The 23931-nt window shown below is 33.0% G+C and overlaps 1 protein-coding gene across 1 annotated transcript in view; it reads left to right on the forward strand.

The window, feature by feature from the left end:
* Window positions 1-22269, forward strand: part of MYPT-75D (Myosin phosphatase targeting subunit 75D) — a 107645-nt gene extending 85376 nt beyond the window's left edge. The window contains exons 10-11 of the mRNA XM_089633093.1: window positions 8767-9343; window positions 13962-22269. Of these exons, the coding sequence (XP_089489219.1) occupies window positions 8767-9343; window positions 13962-14158 (774 nt within the window). The 3' untranslated portion in view covers window positions 14159-22269. The remainder of the gene's footprint in view (window positions 1-8766; window positions 9344-13961) is intronic.
* Window positions 22270-23931: the final 1662 nt, after the last annotated feature.

A 23931-nucleotide genomic window follows, 5' to 3' on the forward strand; every position in this document is an offset into this window, starting at 1 on the left:
GCATAATATGTGCAATGTGCATGGTCCAGAGTTAAATCATTTGTGCCGTTATTAATTATGCACACCCATCACCTACTGAATCCATTCATGTTATTACTTGTACACGACAATCAATTAATTTAACATATTCATCGACACATTTTAGATGACGTTCTTAAACTTTTATTTACGATATTTTTTTAAATACTAGTCACTATTTTTTCTGGTATTTCCTTGCCTCGATTTTCCGGGATTAATGTCATTATTTTTGATTGATTGATTGATTGATGATGAATTTTTTGTCTAGGTGGGAGTTAAACATTCAGATACACTTATGTAGATATATTCAGCTTGTTTCTTTACTCTGCTCTGGTTTTATGATGAGGCGTTTGCTTTTGTCTTTTCGGAAATGTTGAACCAGAATATTTTTGACATATATTTTTTTGTATACTTGGAATTTCGAACTGTTTAAAAATTTCTGTTGTTGAAGTCCTTTTATCGCCCCGCGAAAATCGAAAAATTCTTTTTTAAAATCGAGAGGTTCTATGGCATTATTATTTATACATTTTTTAATGTCAATTTGCAAAAAAAAAAATGTCGGCCTACATCGAAAAAATTACATTAAAAAAATTACACAAAATCATTTCTTCTCTCTTTGAAAGTTTTAAATGATCACGAAACAGATTAATCTCCAAAGATTTGTCTAATTTGTTGGAATTACGAAAAAAAAATAACGGTGTTGCGCTAGTGGCGGCTCGTGACTTTTGGGTGTACTAGAGTGTTATAAAAAAATGGCATTATTATTGTTTTTGTAGCTGAAAATGTCTTCTCTTTTATTAATTTTTTTTTTAGATTTTCAGGAAATCCGTGCGTCTAAACTGAAATTTCCTAAAAATCTTCATACAAAAAATAAATTTAATAAAAAAATCGTTTTGCCCTAAACATCATCAATAGTGTCGAATTTTTTAAACTTGGTAATTACTCTTGCATTATAAAAACCACCCTAACATTGTTAGTTAGTACTCAAGTCAGGCTCAAAAGTTACGAGCCGCAACTGGTTATGACTTGTGACCTTTTAAATTTTATTTTATATTTTTCGACTAATTATTTTTTATATAAATTGAAATTTTCACGGCGTATTATCTTCATTACCATTTAGCTAAAGAAGAAGGAAGCGCAACACGGCATAGTAACCCAAACATTAATCACTAATCACTTTAGTTCGTGTAGGTACTTAGTGGAACGAAATGGTAGGGTGCCACGTTTACTTATTCGTTCGCTTTTGACAACAACTTATTTGGTCTCCTAGAAATCGTTGTATCTCCCTTACTCTAGTAGTGAGAAATATGATCTTAACGGCATTAGAAAGAGAAAACACCACGATTTATATTCAATTGTAAAAGTTAACCACAGAAAAATTAAAATGTCCACCTTTATGAACCCAAAGGTTCCGAACGCAATTTAAAAATATATATATTGAACTTCGTTAATTATTTTTATACGGAACGACAAAAAATGAGGTTATATTTATTAGCAATTTCAGTTACAAAAAACGTAATACAAGCCGTTTTTAATTTGTTTTATGTTCGCATACAAAATTTTTAATTATATTTTTATTTATAATAATACAATTTTAAAGTATATTTTAGCACCTTTCAAAACAGTTTTTGGTTTTCGGATACGTTCAGATATATTTGGATTTGGATTTTATTGAAATGTGGAAATACTCAGAACTTCTGTCAAAATATGGCAGAGGCTTGAGGAGTTAAAATTGTAAGTATTACATTAAAAAAACCACCCTAATAGGTAAACGTTGTTAGTACGTACCTACTCTTGCATTAGAAGAACCACCCTAAAATGTAAACATTGTTAGTACGTACTCTTGCATTAGAAGAACCACCCTATTATGTAAATATTTTTGGTAAGTACTCTTTCATTAGAAGAACCACCCTAATATGTTAACATTATTAGTAAGTACTCTTGCATTAGAAGAACCACCCTAATATGTAAACATTGCTGATAAGTACTCTTGCATTAGAAGAACCACCCTAAAAGGTAAACATTGTTGCAATCTAAATAACATTCTCGTTTATAAAGCTATTGCCGCAATGGTAGATTTACGATAAAGCGGTAAAATTAAAATATAAAATGTTATAAATTTAGTAACAATTGCATTGAAACGTAAGTGAGAACGGCACAGATATGCCATATTAAAATTAAATTAATATATCGATAAAATGATCTATCTCAATAGCTATTTAATAGGCAATAACATCGTTCTAATTTGTCCCACCGTTCTTTGTTAAATACTTACAACGGTAACAATATTGTAAGTAGAACTTTGTCCATCGTTAAACGGTTACCGTTAGTTAATAAATCGCATACAATTCGGATGTTGTGACCGAAACATTAATTAATTGCAACAGCGCATTAGTTTCGCAAGTTTAAATGTTTGTTATTGGAGGAATATAATTGACGGGGTTTAATGTGAGATTAGCACGCACTGAGCGTATTTCCTTCACAATTTGTACGTTTCTTGTCCGCCTGCATTTCCGCGTGTTTTTTCGCTTCGTTAATGATTAATAATTACGTAATTATGATTACATATCTCGTGAATCTTCAATTTTTCGAGACCTTGTTGTTTTTTTTTAAATTATTTCAGGAAAACCTTACTTGATTCGTTATTGACAAGTCCTGTTTCAAATATGATCAAAGAAATTACTGAAATAAGATATTTAGTTTTTCGACATCTTCTGACAGATTTAGAAAATACTCTGTTAAGCCGCGTTTACACCAAAGTTGACAAAACATTGTTTTCTTCAAAAGTTGCTCTTCTCAAATTAAGAACAACAAATGGATAACTTGTTGCCAAAGAATTGGCGCGAAAGGCAGTTAGTAGTGTCAAGAATTAGGCATTATCTCCGAGAAGATGGCGTCGATCCGTTGAGTGGTGAGCTGAGGTGCAACGGGAGTGTCAAAAACTGCACTGAGAATGACCAGTAGTGACTTTGAGATTTCCATGATCGGATATAAAATCAAGAAACGTGACACAAACTACAGGAAAGCAGTACCTGTCCAAGAAAAACTAGCAGTTACATTACGTTTTTTGGCTACTGGTGATTCGTACACAAGTCTCGGTTATTTGTTTAAAATCTCAAAATCAACAATTTCACTGTTGGTTATTGAAGTTTGTAAGTTTGCGTGTTACAGTTGTTACAGTTCTCCAATAGTTTCCTACAAGTTGCTCACTTACAAAATCTTCCACTGTTGACAACTAAATCTTCCAATTTTAGGTGTCAACTTTCTGTGATCATTTCCGACACTCCGCGGGAAACCAAAATTTAGTGGAAGATTTGTCTCTCCACAAGTGGAAGACAGAAAAAGTTGCTGTATTTTGTAGAAAAAGCAACAAATTGCCGCAACTTGAGGAAAACTTAGTGGAAGACTTCGGTGTAAACGCAGCTTTACCCATAATACCTCCAAACGAAAATAATAATTAATCTTTTTTTTCGAAGGAAGCAAATACTTTGGGATGAGACATTATATTAGATGAAAAAACACACATTGTAATACTTTTTATTGAATTAATAAATGACAGCCCCATGTATTAATTCAATAAAAAGTGATGCATTACAAAGTGTGGATTTTTCATTTAATGTAAACCATTTTTCTTCGGCCGTTTATTTTTTGTCACCTCGCAAATGTGCTATAGCTCTTCTTTTGGACGCCTGTGCTGTATATTAATTTTGACAAAAACCTGACAGTTGTATTTTAAGTTTTTCAAGCTTTACAGTAATCTTTAGAGGTCGGGTTAGTTTCCACACCATTTAAAAAACCTTATTCGATTTTATGCTTTCTACAAAATAAATCTACAATCATTTTTCTTCACTACCTACTATAAAAAGAAATATTAATTCATTTTTAGACACGCCTATTTTATGATACTAATTTTATAATAATGTTATTCGCCTTGCTTATAATAATTTGTTAGCAAACAAAGTATTTGTGTTTTACAACACAACGCGTTACAAAATGCGGACGTTTGTTTATGTGTGTAGTAAAGGTGTGTGTTTTATTCGACAGGTATTTGGTAATGTTATTATTTAGAGTGTAAATAATTGTATGTTAAGTTTATTGCTATTTGCCGTGAAGAAACTCCTTTAAATATTTGCCAAACGTTCTCAAATAGTTGGTACATTATTATTATTTTTTAATTCTGTTATTATTGCAGGGTTTGATTTTAGTATTGTCATTTCGGTCACTGATATACAGGGTGTCCGGCTTTAAAGTGTGATAACTTCAGGAGGTGATTCTACATGATGTTAGAATTAAAAAGACAAATAACTTTGAAATTCCAATGTTTATTTTCCCATACAAAAATATTTTTCCATTTAAGAATATTAATTTCCCCATATAAACAAATCAACGTTTTTACCTAAAAACTTCCTTAAAACGTTAGAATTTCGAAAAAAATTATTTATCTTTTTTACTTGTACTGTCATGTAGAATCACCCCCGAAGTTAGCGCATTTGCCCCCGGACATCCTGTATAATAATTAAAATAATTCTCTTTAACGGATTTTCGATCTTAAAATACGTAAGAAAAAATTCCTACTTACAGCTTTATTTGTTAGATAGATTGGAGACAGCTTTATATTAGAAACTAGTTTTACAGATTGGAATCAGATTTGTATGCCAGTATTTATAACAGATTTGTATGCCAAATTAGAAACAGATTCGTTAGCCAGATAAGGACAGATTTTTTTGATATATTGGAATCAGATTTGTTTGCCAGGTAAAATATGATTTAAGATTTTCACGGCGAAAAGTATTTTTGTTATTTGTTTTTGGGGTGTTATGCCGTGTTGCGCTAACTCCTTCTTTAGCCAACGTTTTGGACAGCATTGCAGTGTCCATCATCAGATGTGTTGACATGTGTTGACATGTGTTGACATGTTGTTGATGTGTTGGCAGATGTGTTGACAGATGTGCTGCCAGGTAGATACAGATTTGCTGGCCAGATTGGAATCAGATTTGTTTACCAGATTTTCGCAGCTATGTTTGCCAGATTGAGACAGATTTGTTAGCCAGTTTAAATCAGATTGTTCTTCAAATTAGAAACAGACTGTTTGCCAGATTTGCCTTTCGATTCTGAATAATGACCTCTTACCAGGGACATTCCGATAGTAGGGAACTGCCGCTGGAATCACAGTTGTTTGACAGATTAAAATCAGATATTTTATATTTCCTTATTTCCTACAGGCAGATGTAAAAATCTTTTCAACTGTCAGTCAGACTGAAATCTGTATTTGAATTACCCCTCTTGCTTTACAGCTTACAGTTGTATTGAAACATCAGTTTGAAATCGTTCTTAGCTTAATTTTAATAGATGCTTTCAATTAATAATTCCCCCCATTACCAATGACCTTAAAACCGTCAGTTTATTGTTAATTTATGAAACATAATAAAATAAACAGTGATTTAGCCATCATAATGGTATAAAAATTCGACCAACAACGCTGCAAGTAGCTGTCAGGTAGGTAGGTAGGTTTACGGAAGTTTTTCGGCAATGTACCCTACCTTGAAATACTAATTCAATGGCTTATCAACAAGTTAACAATAATAACATTACGTAGTTATTTTGTAACAGTTCTCATTCATTGTCCGCCAAAGAAGCATTGTTATTTTTGCGCAATTCTACCTAACAAAAAGTCCTTTACGATGGAACTTTACAATGTCGCTTTGGATTTACCGCTGGTAATGAACTTTTCTTTGATTAAATTATTAGGTACCTACTTACCCTATGTTTATTAAAATAACTAAGATATTTACCTAGATCCTAGAAAAAATCAATTTTTTAAATTTAATAAAACATTTAATTATTGTGTAAGTAGGTACCTACGTTATATTGCATGTAATTATTATTAAAGTACAGATTTTATGTGCGCTTGGGGGCGTCACCACTCTAGAAAAGTACGTATGATCACACAATAATGAGTTCCTTTCCAAAATTTCCACTTCTTCACAAATGTAGATAGAAAAAAACTTTTGATGCTTTTATTTATTAATTTTCCATGGGAAACATACCCTTTTGTGCTAACCGAAACTAGCCTAACCTAATTTGACCTAGTTGATTATTAATAATGGTAAATTTACAGATAGGTAATAGGGACGCGCACACGCAAAAACACTTAAAAAATGGTTAGATTAAAAACACTTTAAAATAAAATGGTTAGATAATAATGAGAATTAATAATTATTTCAGTTTCCGGAAATTGTATTTTGATATTTTTAATTCGTTAAAATTTAAACCGATTGTTACTTTTGTTAACTGTCAATGTTTTAAGGTTAGTTTTTTCTTCACTTTTTTTTCTTCACCAAAATATGAACCTATGACCCTAAAATGGGTTCTTAGGTTGTCAGTTTGGGTTTAATTAAAACATACGTAAGTAAATAATTAAAAAATTAGCCAAAAAAAATAATTCATTACTATGCCAAAACATGGCGGGTACAAAAGACGTCAGATTATCCAATGTTGTTTACGAAATACTACTAAAATGCATAATTTTCCATTTTCGACAACAGAAATACTTCATTTTTCGAAACCTCAGTGGTTTTCTATTAAAAGTGCGTAATAACTGTGTCCTTTTTTCCTTATTTTAACCTTTATTTTATTTTCACGTATTTTGCCAGTGTGTATTTCTTGCAATTAGAAAACAATTTTTGTTGTTCTTAACTACTATAACTCATTGAATTTTGGCACATGAATGGATATGATATTATCTTTGATTGTACTATAGAATGAAACTTGATTAAAATCGCTTCTGACTAAAACCTAACCTCTAAACATAAACAATACTCTTAAAGTAGATATGACACTGCCCAAGACAATAAGTAAAGTGACCTCCGAGTGAAGTAAGTGTATTTGGCTGTGGACTCCGGGTCAGTCAGCTGAGGAGTGGTTAGTATTCGTATTGAGTATTGAAGTGTCCCAGGAGATGTGAACAAGATGGTCATCATCAACGATAACCTGCGGAAGATGAAGAAGAAGGCTCCACCAATACTGGGACTAAGCTACAGAGTTAGTGTTTGTTTTTAAGTTCCCACAACAACCTTTTAGGGACGGTATTTTAGTTGCTTCATAACCACTCAATTGATAGCATATTTACAAAAAAAACGATTCGCACTCATTTCAATTTTTGTAAAAAAATTATATATTCAATAGCTACCCAAATTTGGGTATCAAAGGCATTGCGGTGCTATCCAAATTTGGGTAGCCATTGCTCGAGTGGTTAAGCTTTAAGAGATATTTACTTTGGTCAAGTTGTTCTCTTGTGAACCCTATCAAGATAAGCTGACTGATAAAATTCCAGAGTATACTGAAATACCTGCCCTCAGACACCATGTAGATATTATTATCTTCATAATTTTTTTTCGTATTCACATGGGAGATAGGTAATGATTGGCCGCTTAAGGAAATTTGTATTCGAATGGGAGTAAGATAGGTAATGATTGCCCACTTAAGAAAATTTGTATTCACATGGGGGATAGGTAATGATTGGCCGCTTAAGGAAATTTGTATTCACAAGGGGGTAAGATAGGTAATGATTGCCCACTTAAGGAAATTTGTATTCACATGGGGGATAGGTAATGATTGGCCGCTTAAGGAAATTTGTATTCACAAGGGGGTAAGATAGGTAATGATTGCCCACTTAAGGAAATTTGTATTCACATGGGGGTAAAGTAGGTAATGATTGCCCGTTTAGTGAAATTTTTATTCACATGGGGGGAAAGATAGGTAATTTGTTGCCCGCTTAAGGAAATTTATATTATTTTGATTTTGAATGTAGGTTTGGTCCGACCCACCATATTACAAAACAATGACTAATATATAATTAATCGACTATAATATCATAACTAAATGAAAATTTTTTTAATAAACTTTTTAAATGGCTTTGGCCATATTTGGTGACCACATCTGAATAGCCAGGTACTCCCTCACCTTCCTCTTCCCCAATTCCCCTCCCCTCTACCTTCAGCCGCACAACATACCCCAATTGCGGATGCCACAGTCTCATTGGCTCCAGACGGTTTGGATAGCCAGGTACTCCCTCACCTTCCTCTTCCCCAATTCCCCTCCCCTCTACCTTCAGCCGCACAACATACCCCAATTGCGGATGCCACAGTCTCATTGGCTCCAGACGGTTTGGATAGCCAGGAACTCCCTCACCTTCCTCTTCCCCAATTCCCCTCCCTTCTACCTTCAGCCGCACAACATACCCCAATTGCGGATGCCAGTCTCATTGGCTCCAGACGGTTTGGACACTTGAAATAGAAACTTGGAAAATTATAAAAGAGATTTATTTTGATTTTTTATGAATAATAAATAATAGGTAAAACATTCAAATAATAGAAGAAATATGCACCTGCAAAATGGCAGTTTGTTGATTCACATTAAAGTAATAGAAACATCCATTAAGATTTCGTTGCATATGTTAGTGAGAAAAGAATAGTCAAAGTGAGAGTTGGAAATTACTAGTTGCCGACAATCAGAGTCTAGTTTACCCTACATCAAGTTTTAAAATTGACAATGCCTTTGCCACTGATCAAATTGATTTCATTGCATTCACTGTTTGTAGATATTTAACTAGACTGACACAGTTTACCCAAGCTTTTTGTGTCCTTGTTGACATTTGTTTTCAACATGTTTTAACTGATTGAAGCATATTTTGATATTTTATTGATGTGTCTCTATCCTTGCTAAATGGTATTATTTTCTCTATTCCAGGGTCTTCCAAATGGTACGGAAAACAACCAGAATGTGGCCAACATCCCCAACGGCCCTGTCTCCCAGAAGAGGCCTTCCAACGGGTCGGCGTCTACTGGGGACCTGGGGGGCCCCCAGCCCTCGCAGGACTCATCACCCCCCAAACAAATCGCCATATCACAAAACGGAGAAACAATATCGCAGAATTCTAACGAGGCCGACTCCCAAACTTTGTCAAACCACTCGTCGCAAATACCCAAAGTATCAAACCCGCTTTTTGGCGCGAACGCCGCACAACAATATCTTCCAAATTCAAACACAAATCATTTATCTCAAACTTATAATAACGGGTACAGCAACGGGAATAAGAAGACTCCGGAAATTCAGTTTGAGTCACGTCAGAAGGAGTCGAATGGGGTGCGGAAGGCGCCGGAAGGGCAGGACAATGAATCTTACATCCACGAGGACGAGGTTGACGCCACCAAGAATCTGACGGTCGAAAACTCCGGACACATGGACATCCCCGCAGAGGCCAGCGCCACGCACTACACAACCGACAATAATGGCAAGATAAACGTTCACGTTACTGTCATGATAGGTTAGTCTGAGTCACCACATCCATTATCACCCGTTTATTATGTTTAAACACCTTTTTTTATTATTTCTCTCGATCATTCGTAGTATAAATTCTTAACGGCACACCACTATAGTGACCAAATTCTTATGTATTCAAAGAATTAAAGAAATCTGACATTCAATTGGAAATTAAAGCTTCGAAAACGCAGCTTTGCCATCCTAACAAAAATACATTTCATCGCCGTTCAGTCAAAAGTCACCAAACTAAAACACATTTTTGAGATCCTGCAAATTTGAAAGCTAAAATAAAAAGCTTCAAAATATTTTATTTGTTTTACGGGATGTCCTGTCTATCACTTAGACTGTAACATAGGACGCCGGTAAGTCCTGGGGTAGCCGCTATGTCCATGCTTATAAAGGCCCTCGCTTGGGGTGCAAGTTCGTTGCTACAGTCGGGGATCCAAGGGCTAGAGAAGTTGTGGTCAAAGAAGTGCCGAATCAAACAAGGTCCAGGGTAGAACCAGGCAGAAAGGAGTCAGGCAGGGCTGTTCGTGGGCAGGGAAAACGAAGACGGTCATAGCCACAACATCCTCGTCTTCAATTTCTTCGACAACCTGTCTGGTACAAATATCTTGGGTATACTTTACTGTTTTAATGTTTATGCTATAGAAATTTCTTTTCTGCATAGTAATAGAAAAAAATTTAAAGCATTCAAATAATATTATTTTACATTCAAATTTAGATATCTCAAAACTTGTGCATGTTTGTTGGTTACTTGCCTGAACGGGAAGGATTTGTAGCTTAGGTCTTTGATTGAATTTGATCGCTATTGTGGAGGGTCATTAAGCTGTAGATAACACGTTTGAATTTAATGTCATTGTATTTATTGTAATACATGTATTACTATGTACTAAGATGGGATTAGTTGCGGCTTTAAAATTTTTATGTATCGACTGTGTTTCGTTCTGTGTTAAAATATTGGTACATCTGGCTTTCTCCATTTACAAACTGAAGTTATTGAATCTTAATAAAAGTTCCAGTTACTTTTTGCTTGAACAAAACATAGTTGATACAAATGTGCCAAGGGTATGCCATTTATTTTATGTTGTTAAAATACAATCTCTTTTATCTCTGTCACTCGTTATAATCGTTGATGCAAATTCATCTCTGCATAAGCCATATTAATACTACTGATTTAATGCAAACAGCATGCATTGGAAGTTGTGTGCATTTCTATATTGGAACAAATCAGTTTTATTTCTTCCGATGTGGAACTATTGTCACTATCAAATAACAAATTTGTAGAAAGAAAAAGTAACTTAATTTGAATTCATTAGCAGACAACCCACAAAACAATGTAAAAAGAATTATTGTGTTTATTCTTTAGAGCATTATGCAGTGTTGCACTTCCTCCTTCTTTAGCCAACACTTCAAATAGCATTACAGTGTCCGTCATCAGGGCAGATTTGTAGATTGTGTGTGTTTATGTATGTAGAACTGATACCGTGTTGCGAGTGTTAATCCTCTTAATTTGGTTTTCTGCTTTTAGTTTTGGTGTAGCTGTCTAATACCGGATACCAAGAACTATTAAGCTTAGCCCTGTCATCCCTATTAATATTTAAAATGGTTTTTGTGGATTTCAATTGCCTCCGTATTTAGGTGCGCTTGAAGCGTTTTGGGCCTTTGGACTTTGCACGAATTCAAAGTAATGGCCGGTTTCAATTAAGTGCTCGGAAAATGCCAATTTGTCCCGATGGCTGAGTTTGCACGCTCGAAAATGTTCTGAGATCCTTTTGGAGATATATCCGGGCCTAACTACAACCCAAAAAATAACTGCAATAATGTTTAAAATGCATGAAAATCTCAAATCATCAAATATGAAAAGTTTACTTGTAAAATTTTGGCTTACCTACATATTCGCCCCTTCTACCAAGCACTGACAATATGCGGCGATGGATTTGCATCAACAATATAATATAGCTTGTTTAAAAGTATTATTTTTTAGATAACACTTAAAATAACCCTTATTGTATCTATCTATTTATTGGATTGGCCAGTTTCCCCTGTCAATAGATCATTATGTAGTACCCATTAGAACTGTATAATATTTTCATCCTTGGGTTCCCATTTGACTGACAGAGTTGTGGTGTATGAAGTTGTGTCGCCGACAGTTGACTGAGTTTTGTGTGATGATTCAGGGTTTCCTCAACCGACTGCCGAGGCTATGGACTCCTCAGTGGTTCCGCGTAAGTACACAAGTGGCCACTACTCGGTGTCGTCCTCAACCCATCATGGGCCACGGAACTCACAGTGCTTACAACGCAACCATAAATTAACTGCTCTCACTAACCTTCCTAATTCTTTTCATTCTCTCTTCTCTTTTCTTACTCGGTGTATAATATCACGTCGCAAATCATTTCTTTTCTACTTTTTCTCTGCGATCAGTTAGCAAATGCTTACATCCATGTACGTCCACTAATATATTTATCATGGTGTTATGTTTAACATATTTTTATTTTTGAATAACAGAAGTTAGGTTCTCTTGTACATTTCTTCTATTAAACTCTCAACAGAAACATTAGAAAATTTCAATTACTTAATATGTAAATAACAAAATAACTCCTTTTGCAACATAACAATTACACACAAAAATTACTGGATTAGTATAAAGTTTTATCCGCCATTTCAAAATTGAATTCTGAACTTCAGTTTATTATCAGTTGTTGTAAACATAAACAGTTTTGCTATTTCAAATGGGAATTCAATCTGGAAATATTTAAACCTTAATTAATTAATATATATGCATACTACTGCACCCTCTGCGGTATTGAAAGCGCAATAAAAAGTCTTACAGGAAATATAAGCTAATGTCTTATGACGGACACTTGTAAACACGGAGGTTCATGATACAATACATGTTGTCACATGACGCGTCTTGTTACACTATCAAGTATGGAATTGTTCGAGTTGTGACATAAATAGACGGGCTACGTACTACAACAATTCAAAAATCATAACTTCCCTGTCCGTTGTGTTGTATTGCGTTCCTGACTAAAATACGGTGAGTCATATCACACCTCTTCTAAAACAACGTCAATAGACGCTGTTTCTGTGAACGTTTTAAATTCATTGAAATTGAATTATTCACAAGATTTACAAATTGATGAGAGATTACTGTTCAAATTGTGCTAAAGTTATGTCATTGAATAAATCGCAATGTAGCCTAATGTTATGGCACTGAATAAATCGCCACGTAGCCTATTGCTAAGGTAATTTTTTTTGCTTAACTTGGTGTTCTCTTATTTTTGATTGATGGAAATATGTAGACGTTGTAAAATTATCATAGGTTTATTCTAGTTCAGTTTAGTGAGTACAGTGAAACCTCTATCTATCGTTCCTCGAATAATCGTTTTCCCGGATGTATCATTTATTTCTTCTAGTCCGAATTCATTTCATACAAAAATAGATCGCATCGATCGTTTCTATGTCCACCATTTTCCCGCATTCATCGTAGAATTACGTCGCGTATTTGATATTTTTTGTCTATGTTTAAACGGCGCCAGACGGCACTCGTTACGATGCGCGAAACTTTTGAGAGAGAAAGAGAAAGAATAACAGTTTGTCGCCGCCATCAGTCGCTAGTTGTCGTCATTTGTTCGCTAGATACCCGAACTTAGTGGAGTGTTTGCAGTTATCCTTTTTGAGCTTTTAAACTATTTTCGAAATGAGCCGTTTGATGAAAAAAGTACGTACTCTTCAAGAAAAATTCAAAATTATCGAAGAGGTGGAAAAAAACCCCGCTGAAAAACGCATCGATATAGCCAAGCGTTTAGGAATCGCGGCATCCACGATAAATTCTATTTTCTTGAAAAAAAACGAAATTCGGGAGCAAATTCAAAAGTGCGGAAAATCTTTGAAAACTAGAAAAACCAGAAAAGAATCAAAGTTTAGCGAACTGGAGAAAATTCTTATCTCTTGGTACCAAATTTGACAAATTTTAACAATTTTGTTACTTTCGATGACAATATTCCAACTTGTGGGATAGAAACTATCGAAAGCTTGTGTGACGCAAGATTGACGGAGACAACAAAAGAGGTCGATATTGATGAAGAGGAGCCGCTGCCTGTACCTTCATTTTCAGAAGCATGCACCCTCTTTGAAAGATTGAAAACTTTCTACTACGCACACTCAATAACTGATGCCGAAAAGAATATCATTTGCAAAGCTGAAAATATACTGTTGACTTGCGGAAATAAAACAGTAAAAAAACAAATGTCCATGAAAGATTATGTATTTACAATGCAATAATCTTTAAAAAAAAAATGGTTCTGTTTAGCTTTGTATTTTTTTAAATAAATACATTTATTTACATCTAATACTTATTTTCTTCTTATAATTTTAATCTACCAACGGTTATGCAGATTGGGAGGACGGTATCTTTACTGGATCGTATCTCCTTGTGTTTTGTCCTCTTAATCCCGCATTTATTGTTTTCCCGCATTCATCGTTTATTTCGATAGGTCCCTTTAAAACCAATAGATAGAGGTTTCACTGTATATATTATTATAAATTATTTCCTACTCTCCAATTGTTCGAATTCCACTATGTAATTGGTACTTATGAAATTGCTCCATGTGCAGGCACTCTGGCCGACCTGAAAAAGCAGCGGGCGCAGAACCGGAACGCCAGCCCAACGGAGTCCAGCCTGATCGCCAGCGAGTCCTTCAACGGCACCCTCCCCTCTAACCTCCCCCAGAACGACGTGCCACGATTCAGCGGCAACACCAGCGAAGTCGTCGGAGACGCACGCTCCCATAGATGCTGTGTTGTCATGTAAAAATAATCATCCGTGTACATTCTAGATTCGGTTATATTGATATTGCGTGCCAAAGGGATGGTATGGTATGGATGCGCTTAATTCCTGGTGAAAATATGTGTAAATCCTTAATTTAGAGAATATTTCGAGTCTGTAGGTAGTGAGGACTCCAGAAGGTTGGGAGGCAGCTGCATATATTGCATATTCAAATATGCTACCGTAGTATTACACAACCATGGTCCAAAATGTACATAGTCAAAATCTTTTAAAAAAAAAACTTTGGACTGTATATTTGTGTTATGAAGTACACAACTATATGTATATGTATAGTCCATAAAATATTTTCTTTCATAAATCAATAGAAGGATCACAATTGGTAGAATGTTAAAGTTATCGGCTGATATCTCACCCACAAAAACTATTTACAAGTAAACAAATATGGCAGACAAAGGTGTTTTCCAACCATAACTCTGTCATTTAGTGGGTAAACATCAGTATTTACGTGTGCGACATTTGGACCATAGTTGTGTGAAATGATGGCAACTGAACGTATTTTAAGCTATTCCAAGGAATGCTTTGATACGAATATCTTCAACTTGAGGCGCGAATATGCTACATAATATGTATACATATTTTAATTTATTCACATGTCTGAAAAACATTTTTTTATTTGCCCCCACTGGTTTTTTAATGAGTCAAGTGTTTTACTGCTGTGGCACGAAGATTCTCTTCAAGAAACTAATAATTTGGTGTTTGCCAAATTGTAACATAATTTACCCTCAAAAATTCTGGTAATTTTTATTTGTAACTGAACATTTGTGGGTAATCTTTTGTTAATTTCCACTGGTTGATTGTTATTTTATATGTAGTTTGTTTTTCCATTTTGGTCAAATATATGCACAACATTACCATTCCACTCCTTTTGGCGCATGTCAATCTCTAAGATTTATAATATTTGTTGAGAATTCTAGCACTAGATGTGTTTCCTTGTCAACGGTGTTTAGGTAAATGTCTTCAAACCAGATTTCTCAAATGTTATTAATCCTTTTAAGGGGATGTCCTCTACACTTAAAAACAGCGATAGAGTAAAATTCATTATCAGAAATTAGCACCAACACACTCGTAAATGTTGTGTACTGTTGGGAACAAAATAATATATATCGAAACATTTCGATTAACTATTTAATTCATTGATATTGTATATTGGATTGTATGAAGTAATTTAATTTATAAATATTGTTTGTAAGGAACTTTCTATGACTGAATGGTGATTCAAGAATTGGGATTGTTTTCAATGTATAAATGAAGCAGTCTCATCTTTGTACGGACGTATAAACTTGTATAAAATTGGGATTGTGTTGAATGTATAAAGGAAGCAGTTTCATCTTTGTACGGACGTATGAACTTGTATAAAATTGGTATTGTGTTCAATGTATAAAGGAGGCAGTCTCATTTTTGTACGGACGTATAAACTTGTATAGATTTGTAACTTGACTGATAATGTAGAGGGGATTTGACGTCACTAAACTCACTCCAACCAACATCTTCCTTCATGAATGCTTAGTCACTGACATTAAAAATGGCCGCCATTGTTATTTCTATATAACGGCTTTCGATTGTTTCGATCGATTTCTTTCTTTTTCACATTGTGGTGGATGTTTATTTATTTACCCAAGTTATCATTCCCAATAACTAGGGAAGAGCGGTGTTGATTTGCCACAAAAGTTAAAATTTGTTACCATTTCAGTATTTTTCAGAAAAAAAGTTGCATAACGACAGTTTGCAGCTTTTTCAAAATGATGTTCGCTGCATTCCATTTTATTGTTATTCAAGCTTATCGAAACAGACAAAGAAACATTTAGAAATTATAGCATTGCTTTCTTTTTTTACATGCCAGGAAAAATTCACATTCTCCAGTGTGTAGGCATTTCTGCAGGAAGTTGTTGCTTTGAGTGAGACTGCGACCTGCGAGTACAGTCAGTCGGTCGCCACCTGTAAATATGTGTTTTAACTTTTAAAATGCCATCAGTGAGATACTTTTTAAACAGGGTGTGTATTATTTAAACTTGTCTATGAAAAATGGAGCAAATGCATTAATAATTAAATTTAGGAAATTATTAATTGAAGATGTTGTAATATGAATGTACTTAATGGCAATGAAAAATGAATGGGTTCTGTACTTAAAGAGTTATCAAATTGAGTGTCAGTATATTTGAGTGAAAAAGTGAAAATTTATCTTTGTTTATTAAACTTACTTATTATTTTTGGTGCTGTGTAATTTGATGTCAACATTTTTTTTCTGAAAATCATTTTTTCCTCGATCAAAAATAATTTTTATGCCATTTTTTTTAATGTATGAGCTGCAATGAAAATATGCCATATTTTGTTGGACAACTTTTTATTAATCAATCGTCTTTGAATAATTATTCCACTTTATCATGCCATGTTTTTTTATTATATATATTTCTTTTGTAACAATTACTTTCTACATAATAATTTTTTGATACGGGGAACAAATGAAATATTCTATAAATAATTGGCAACTATTTAAAAATTAATTTTATAAACTCTTTTACTGTCTGTTCAATGCACAGATTATTTACAAAAAAATCTAACCCTAACGTTTACAGTATTGTGATAAATTTATTTTAAATTATTATACCCCTTTGACAATTTTCTAAATGTTGACTTTACATAATTTTTTAATCATTTTTTCTGTCTGTAAAAGAACTTATATTATTTATTAATTAGTGTGATTATCTTTAGATCCATAATTATATAATGCTATCTTTATTTTCGTCTACAGATTCTAATATAAAGATTACATTGAATTGATTTATGATGTACAATTTCTTTACTTGTGCCTAAAAACCGTCCCTTTGTTAAAACTTCAGTGATATAATTTTGTTATGTATTGTGTTAAAATGTTTATACTTAGTCAAATAACTTTGCTTTAATTGCTTCTTAAATACTTAACCCTTTGGACGCATCAATCAACTAAAGTCACCCGAAATTGTTTCCATTTCAACGCCAACTGACTAAAGTCACCCGATATTGTTTCCATTTCAACGCCAATTGACTAAAGTCACCCGATATTGTTTCCATTTCAACGCCAATTGACTAAAGTCACCCGATATTGTTTCCATTTCAACGCCAATTGACTAAAGTCACCCGATATTGTTTCCACTTCAACACCAATTGACTAAAGTCACCCGATATTGTTTCCACTTCAACACCAATCGACTAAAGTCACCTGATATTGTTTCCATTTCAACGCCAATTGGCTAAAGTCACCTGATATTGTTTCCATTTCAACTCCAATTGACTAAAGTCACCCGATATTGTTTCCACTTCAACACCAATTGACTAAAGTCACCCGATATTGTTTCCACTTCAACACCAATCGACTAAAGTCACCTGATATTGTTTCCATTTCAACGCCAATTGGCTAAAGTCACCTAATAAATTAGATGTCCCCATTTGGTTATGTTTTGAACCCGTCCAAAGGTTTTATAACGTATTTTGCTCCCTCGATGCAGCTAACATATTTAATTATTTATAGCTTTTTCAATGATTAAACAGAATATTATTTGTATTATTTCAATAAATAAAACAACTACAATAATGTTAAACAGCATTTTTTTAACGCTGTTTTAAGAGATTTATTAGTGCAGTTCTAATATCAGTCGTAAATATTATTTGTGAATTTGGTTTTACGTAATTGTCTCCCAAGCAACTTAATGTTAGTAATGCAACGCAATATCTATATTATGTAATTCAACTATCATCGATTAATATGCAATAATAACTCCTATACTTTTGTATATATGAGAACGTCATTTCTTTGATCTTCTAAGTTTTGATTTTTTTTTTTTTAATTTTTATTGCAGTGTATGTAAATATTTGTTTGGTGTATATTATTATAGCAATGAAATCACCGTGTTGCCATCAGTGCGAAAAATAATAATTCCTAATTTTGCTTGCCTTTTTGTTGTTTAACGAGAGAAGTGTTCCGGTTGTACCTGTCTTTAATGAAATACGACTATCGTACTTAGTTCTAATGCGGGAAGAAACCCGTGTCTGATTTGAAATTGGAATAATAAATAAACTGTATTCATTCCACATAATATATCCCATAATATTATTATTAGCAATGAATTCCGTTTCTAAAGTGGAATACATCCAGTTTGTACTGGAAATATGTTGTATCTAATGCGGAACAAACCCCAGCGTTGTGAATCTTGCAATCTGAATGTCGTTTGATTAATGTTATTTGATGATTTCAAATGAAAATGTACTTAATAATGACAATTTGTGATTTAACAATCAGAGTGAGAATTGTTGCGGTCTAAAATTCAGTAGCTAAATAAATATGTACTTATTAATTTAATAATAATATTAGTGAGTGGCGCCGCCACGCAATGAACAACACTTGTATTTTTAACAATAATTGATATGGGGAACCATGAAAACTCATTACCTATGAGATTGTACCTACTTAGTATGTTGTAATATATTGACGAACATTCCCGTACTAATTAAAACCTGATTACGTTTAAAATTCCATCTGCTCGGAATCTAACACTTCTTGACTGTTACGTTGAAAGTAAGGACATACTGGGCCCACGTGGGCAACCTACGCTAGCAATAAACGCCAAAACAAACATAACCTTAAAGGTCAAATCAACGTTTGAATGGCGTGACGGCCATCCCTTTTACATTTCAAATACCCCACACCACTCTCGACAGTGCTGATCGGCATTGCATGGATTGTATTACAAATGAATGGATTGGAAGTTGTCCAGATGTCTTAATGCGTTGCATACATGGGCCCAGTGTGTCCTTACCTTTGTTCTTATTTATTTTTAAAACGACCAGGATTATTGCTGCTACAAACACGCATAATTCTGTGTTATATCCTGTACACAATTTACTTATTACAAATATATTGGCGGGCCCTTCTTACAGTAAGTTATCTACAAATTTGATAAAAACATTCATGGGTATCACGCGGTGACTTATAATTTCAATATTTAAAACCACAGACCTACAAACTTATGTACGTACTTAAGGTATTGTGGATACAAAAATGTATGATTTGAAAAAATCGTATGTTTTTCATTTTCTCTTTTGGTCGCATGCACAGATGCGTTTGTAAACCTTTCATTTGTTTTGTTTGAACTCCGTAATTTAGTAATATTTTTGTTTGCGGAAAAACTTAAGCCGAGTTGTATTATATTAACTGGATTATGCACTCTATCAATCTTGGATAAAAGTTTGCTTATAGTTTGCTTATACTATAACCCACATCGGAACTAATACAATCTTTTTCTAAAATTCAATGAATCGCCGTTACAAATGAATCTTTAATTTATTCTGCCAGAAACAATGTGTTTGAAAATCGTGCCACTTTAAAAAATACCAGTATAAGGTCAAAATACACCTGTGTTGTGATTTTTAGTCCTTAATTTTAAATGATTTTAACTCTTTTAAACCTTGCTTAAGACACAACGAGAAATAATATTTATTTTACTCAGACAATAAAAAATATCATCTTGTCATAAAATTCATATCATTCATTATGTATCAAAAACTATGTGTAGTGTCTTATCATATTTTATAACAAGGTTCTATTGGAATTTGTGATGGTGCAATGTAAAAAATAATAATTCAAATTTAATATAGTTAAATGCAATAAATTCAAGCTGGCCTTTGAATTGAAAAAATTTAATTGTGAAAAATTTTGATTCCAATAAATGGTTTAAAAATTCCCAATTAATATTATCTATTTTCTTATATGGATACTTATTAGTTTCACGTCCACCAAACCCAGAGTAAATCTGAAAATGTAATGTTTTCATGTCAATAATCTGGTAGATGTCGTAGCCTTTTTCATTTAATGCTAAAAAAACATTATTTTCTGTGCTGTGTGGAGGGTGTTTTTAAGGAGAGGAAGGTATGAGGGATGGTTGGAATCTGAGAGTGTGTCCAGGAGTTACAGACATATCAATCCTTCCCTGCCATTGCGGTGCAAGGCGATCGGTCCAGAGAGTCCAACTGGAGAGATCGAAGGCTCTCCCTCATCAGTCCTCTCCCAATCAGGCTTACGTAGGCGTGAAATCAATAAGAATCCATCCTTTGACTTGGTATTGTATTTAACTCTGATCTCTTCTAATCTAAACGTTAATCTGTGTTATAAAATCTTTATCAAAATATCTTATGTGTATAAAATAATTTTCAACTTAAAACACGACTTGTGATTGGAGTGCCTAAAGCTAAATGTTGCTTTTCAGTGAAATTTTGTTTGAAAAACTATTTTTTAATTAATTAATTATATAATATTGAGACAAATGTTTGATTGAAGTCAACTCTAAGTCACTACAAATGAAATACATGGCAATAAATGGAAAAATAAATTAAACTTAAATGTTGTTATGATGAAATTTGTCCAACGGGCCTCGGAATATGTTTTAGTGATTAGTGAAGCAACTCGTGGATTGACTGGGCAGCAGCCCATAGCCTCAAATGGACCCCAAATACAAAACATTTGAATTTTCCCTTTAATTTCCCCATTAGGGAACTTACATAACGACAAATATTTATAAAATATCCCAATGCCAAAATTAATACATATTTAATTACAAATAAGGAAGATACATTCCACGCTCTGTCAGCATGAAACAAACAGAAACATTTGCGACAGTAACTAGAATACACGGAGGCCTCACTGAAATGTCAGTTAATAATGAACCCCGGTGAGTTGTAGAACGATAGTCAGCGGTACAGTAACATGAATGTATATGAGTTTTTTTTTTTCAAATCCGTCAAATAAAATCTCATAACTGTGTTTTTTATATTTGACGAATTCTTGTAGCTAGCATCCTCCAGAACAATGGACGTTACTCTTACCGTTAAGCCCTTGGAATTTCCTGTTATATGTTCTTATCTTCAATGATCCGCTCATCGTGATTCCACTCAATACAACATTTTAGTTCTCGATCAATACAGCAGCATTCCATCATTAAATGATCACATTTTCTTTACACTTTAATATGTATTTTATAATTGAATATCGGCATTCTTGTATCGTAATGATAACTTCAGGATCACATTAAATAGATTTTTATAAATTATATCATTAGGTAGATATGCCATTTGTCTTAGCGCCTTTCTTGTAGGTTATGGAAGGGTTAAAACTCAAACATGTGTATACCTTCATTAGATAATGTTTAATCTCTACAGCGGTATCAACCATTAAAATAATATATTAAATTTCATCGTCTACATTGATAAAGTTATTGTTACTGTTGCATTCTTGAAACAAAATATATTTATTTTCATCTTGTAACGTAATTTTAAAGGATTTTATTCATTACGTAATTTAATTAGGTACATATTTAAATAATAAATTGAAATTTATCTGTAAATGAATTAAATGAAATCTTCATAATATTATGTATTTGAGATTCTCTTTTTGATATTCTTTTTAATGCACTGTTAAGAAAAAATACTATTTTTGATATTAGTAATCAACTTTTCATGTTGCTTTTGAGGACATCTGAATTTTTTAAAATGTGTTCTGCTTTCAGATTGAGAAATTTTAACATATTATATTATGTGAACATGTTTTGTAAAAGTGTCGGGAAGTTGTCTTCTGTTGAAAAATGTGTTGAGAAACGTTTCCAGAATTATTATAAAAAATAAAAAGGAAGTTTTGATTGAAAATTTACTTTAACCCACATATCGAATTGATCCAAGGTAAATTTAATTAAATTCGCTTTGCCCTTAATAATAATTTTGGCTAGTTTATAGTTACAGTGAACTTTTCCAAACCCAGTACCTATTAAACTTGACCAGCAACAAAACAATCTTTAATGATAAAAAAATGTATTATTTTATAATTTAATTACTTTCATCATTTCAATAAATTCATTCTAAAATAATGATGATACATATTGTTAAATTATCTCCCTTGAATAATATATCGAATGGTTGAAATATTTTTATAAAGTATATAATTTAGTGATCATTCTTGCCTTTAAGACGCTTTTTGCATTCCATTAGTTTCTAGTCCTTTTAATGAAATAAAGCTGTATATTTTTCTATTAAATGTATTTTATCTCTCCTTTCGAAATCAGACTAATAAATTCGTAATACAAAAATAAATTCTTTCTAAATATTGTGTTAATTTTTCTTAGCCTTCCATTTTTTACTATTTTACCTTGAGTTTACATCTGTGCTTCAAATATATTAATTAACTTAAGAACTGTAAGAAAAACTTGTTTGGTTTACAAGGCTCCTTATTGTCAGTTATTAGAAAATGTTATTTATTTTTTAAAAGTACAGACTTATTTTATATAAATTCGGTCCATCGAAATAACTTTTGGATTGTAAATTATAAAGGCTTTGTAAAAATATGTTTGATTTTCCAAAAAAAAATTCTTAATTTGTAAATATCTTTGTATCGCTTTAAATTCAAAATAATTTTGGAAAGTATTAGTGTTTAAATTGGAAATATTGGATATAAAGAAGACATTATCCTCTTACTATGTAATATTATTATTTTGCCATTTGAGACAATTAATTAATATCATGTTTGGTTGTATATTATTTAGAATTATATATTTTCCTTATTTGAAGGGAATATCTACTTCCTCTTGTTTTGTCTGCTCTTTACTGAAACGGAACATTCCATTACTTTGTAATTATTATTATAGTTCTTCTGTTTTTATTGCAAAATTTCCATTATGTAATTATGAATAAAATTTATGAATTATACACTAGTATTTGTTTTATTATATAATTGTGATCTCGGAGATAACTACTTAAATTACTATTTATTTTTTTAAATTTAGAGTTCATTCTTCTGTTCTAATCAGATAAAGTTATGTGATTTTCTCAAAAATAGATGTAGATAATTATTATTTTTAGATAATGAATTATAAAGACAATATTGTATGTATGTAAATTTTCATATCTTCCTGAGAATGAAAAGATTACACACAAACAACAAATGTTACAAAGAAATTAAACAATCATCATGAATAAATGGAAATGACGTGGAATACAAGCTCTGATAGGACTTAGACTAATCCTAAGGCTGGTATATACAGGGTGTTATCAGCACGTACCAGAAGGATTTTAACCAGCGATTGCTAAGAATGTTTGTACTAAAAAATGTAGGTGTCAATTTGCACTCTGATGATATATATATTTTTTAATTATTGTTTTCGGTAATTATGTGTATTGAGTGTAGCTATATAATATTAAAAACTAGATATGCCCTCTTATAGATAATTCCAATCTAAAAATAACCCCACTTAAGAGTAGGTAATTTCACAATACAACTCCCCTTCGAATTCCGCCACCTCGCTTAGAAAGCCCGGATAATATATATGCATGTTCCATACGTTAATTCCTCAAATCCCATAATGTAAGTTGCTCATTTATCAGCCAGTGAGAATTCGTGAACAGCACGCGTCACAAGATATGAAGATAAACTTGACAACCCAATTGGTGTAAACTTCTCGTACAAGCTTCTTAAACGATAAAGGCGTATACGAAAGTATAATTTTGACACCCCTTGTCAAAATCAGTGGACGCCTAGGTAGGTTGTAATCAATAATATTTTGATGATTCATTCTTTTGTGTAGACCAATTTTTATAAAAAATAATATCAATGGCTATGTGTTAGGGCTGTTAGGTATTATGAATTATCAGTGCCTTGGCACCCTGGAAATTCGGCACCTGGAGCGAACTGCTCCAATTGCACCCGCATAGGGCCCTGGCGAGAC

This window comes from Hesperophylax consimilis, chromosome 7 (assembly GCF_061612785.1).
Source record: "Hesperophylax consimilis isolate HC1 chromosome 7, BYU_Hcon_1.0, whole genome shotgun sequence".
Classification (NCBI taxonomy): Eukaryota; Metazoa; Arthropoda; class Insecta; order Trichoptera; family Limnephilidae; genus Hesperophylax; species Hesperophylax consimilis.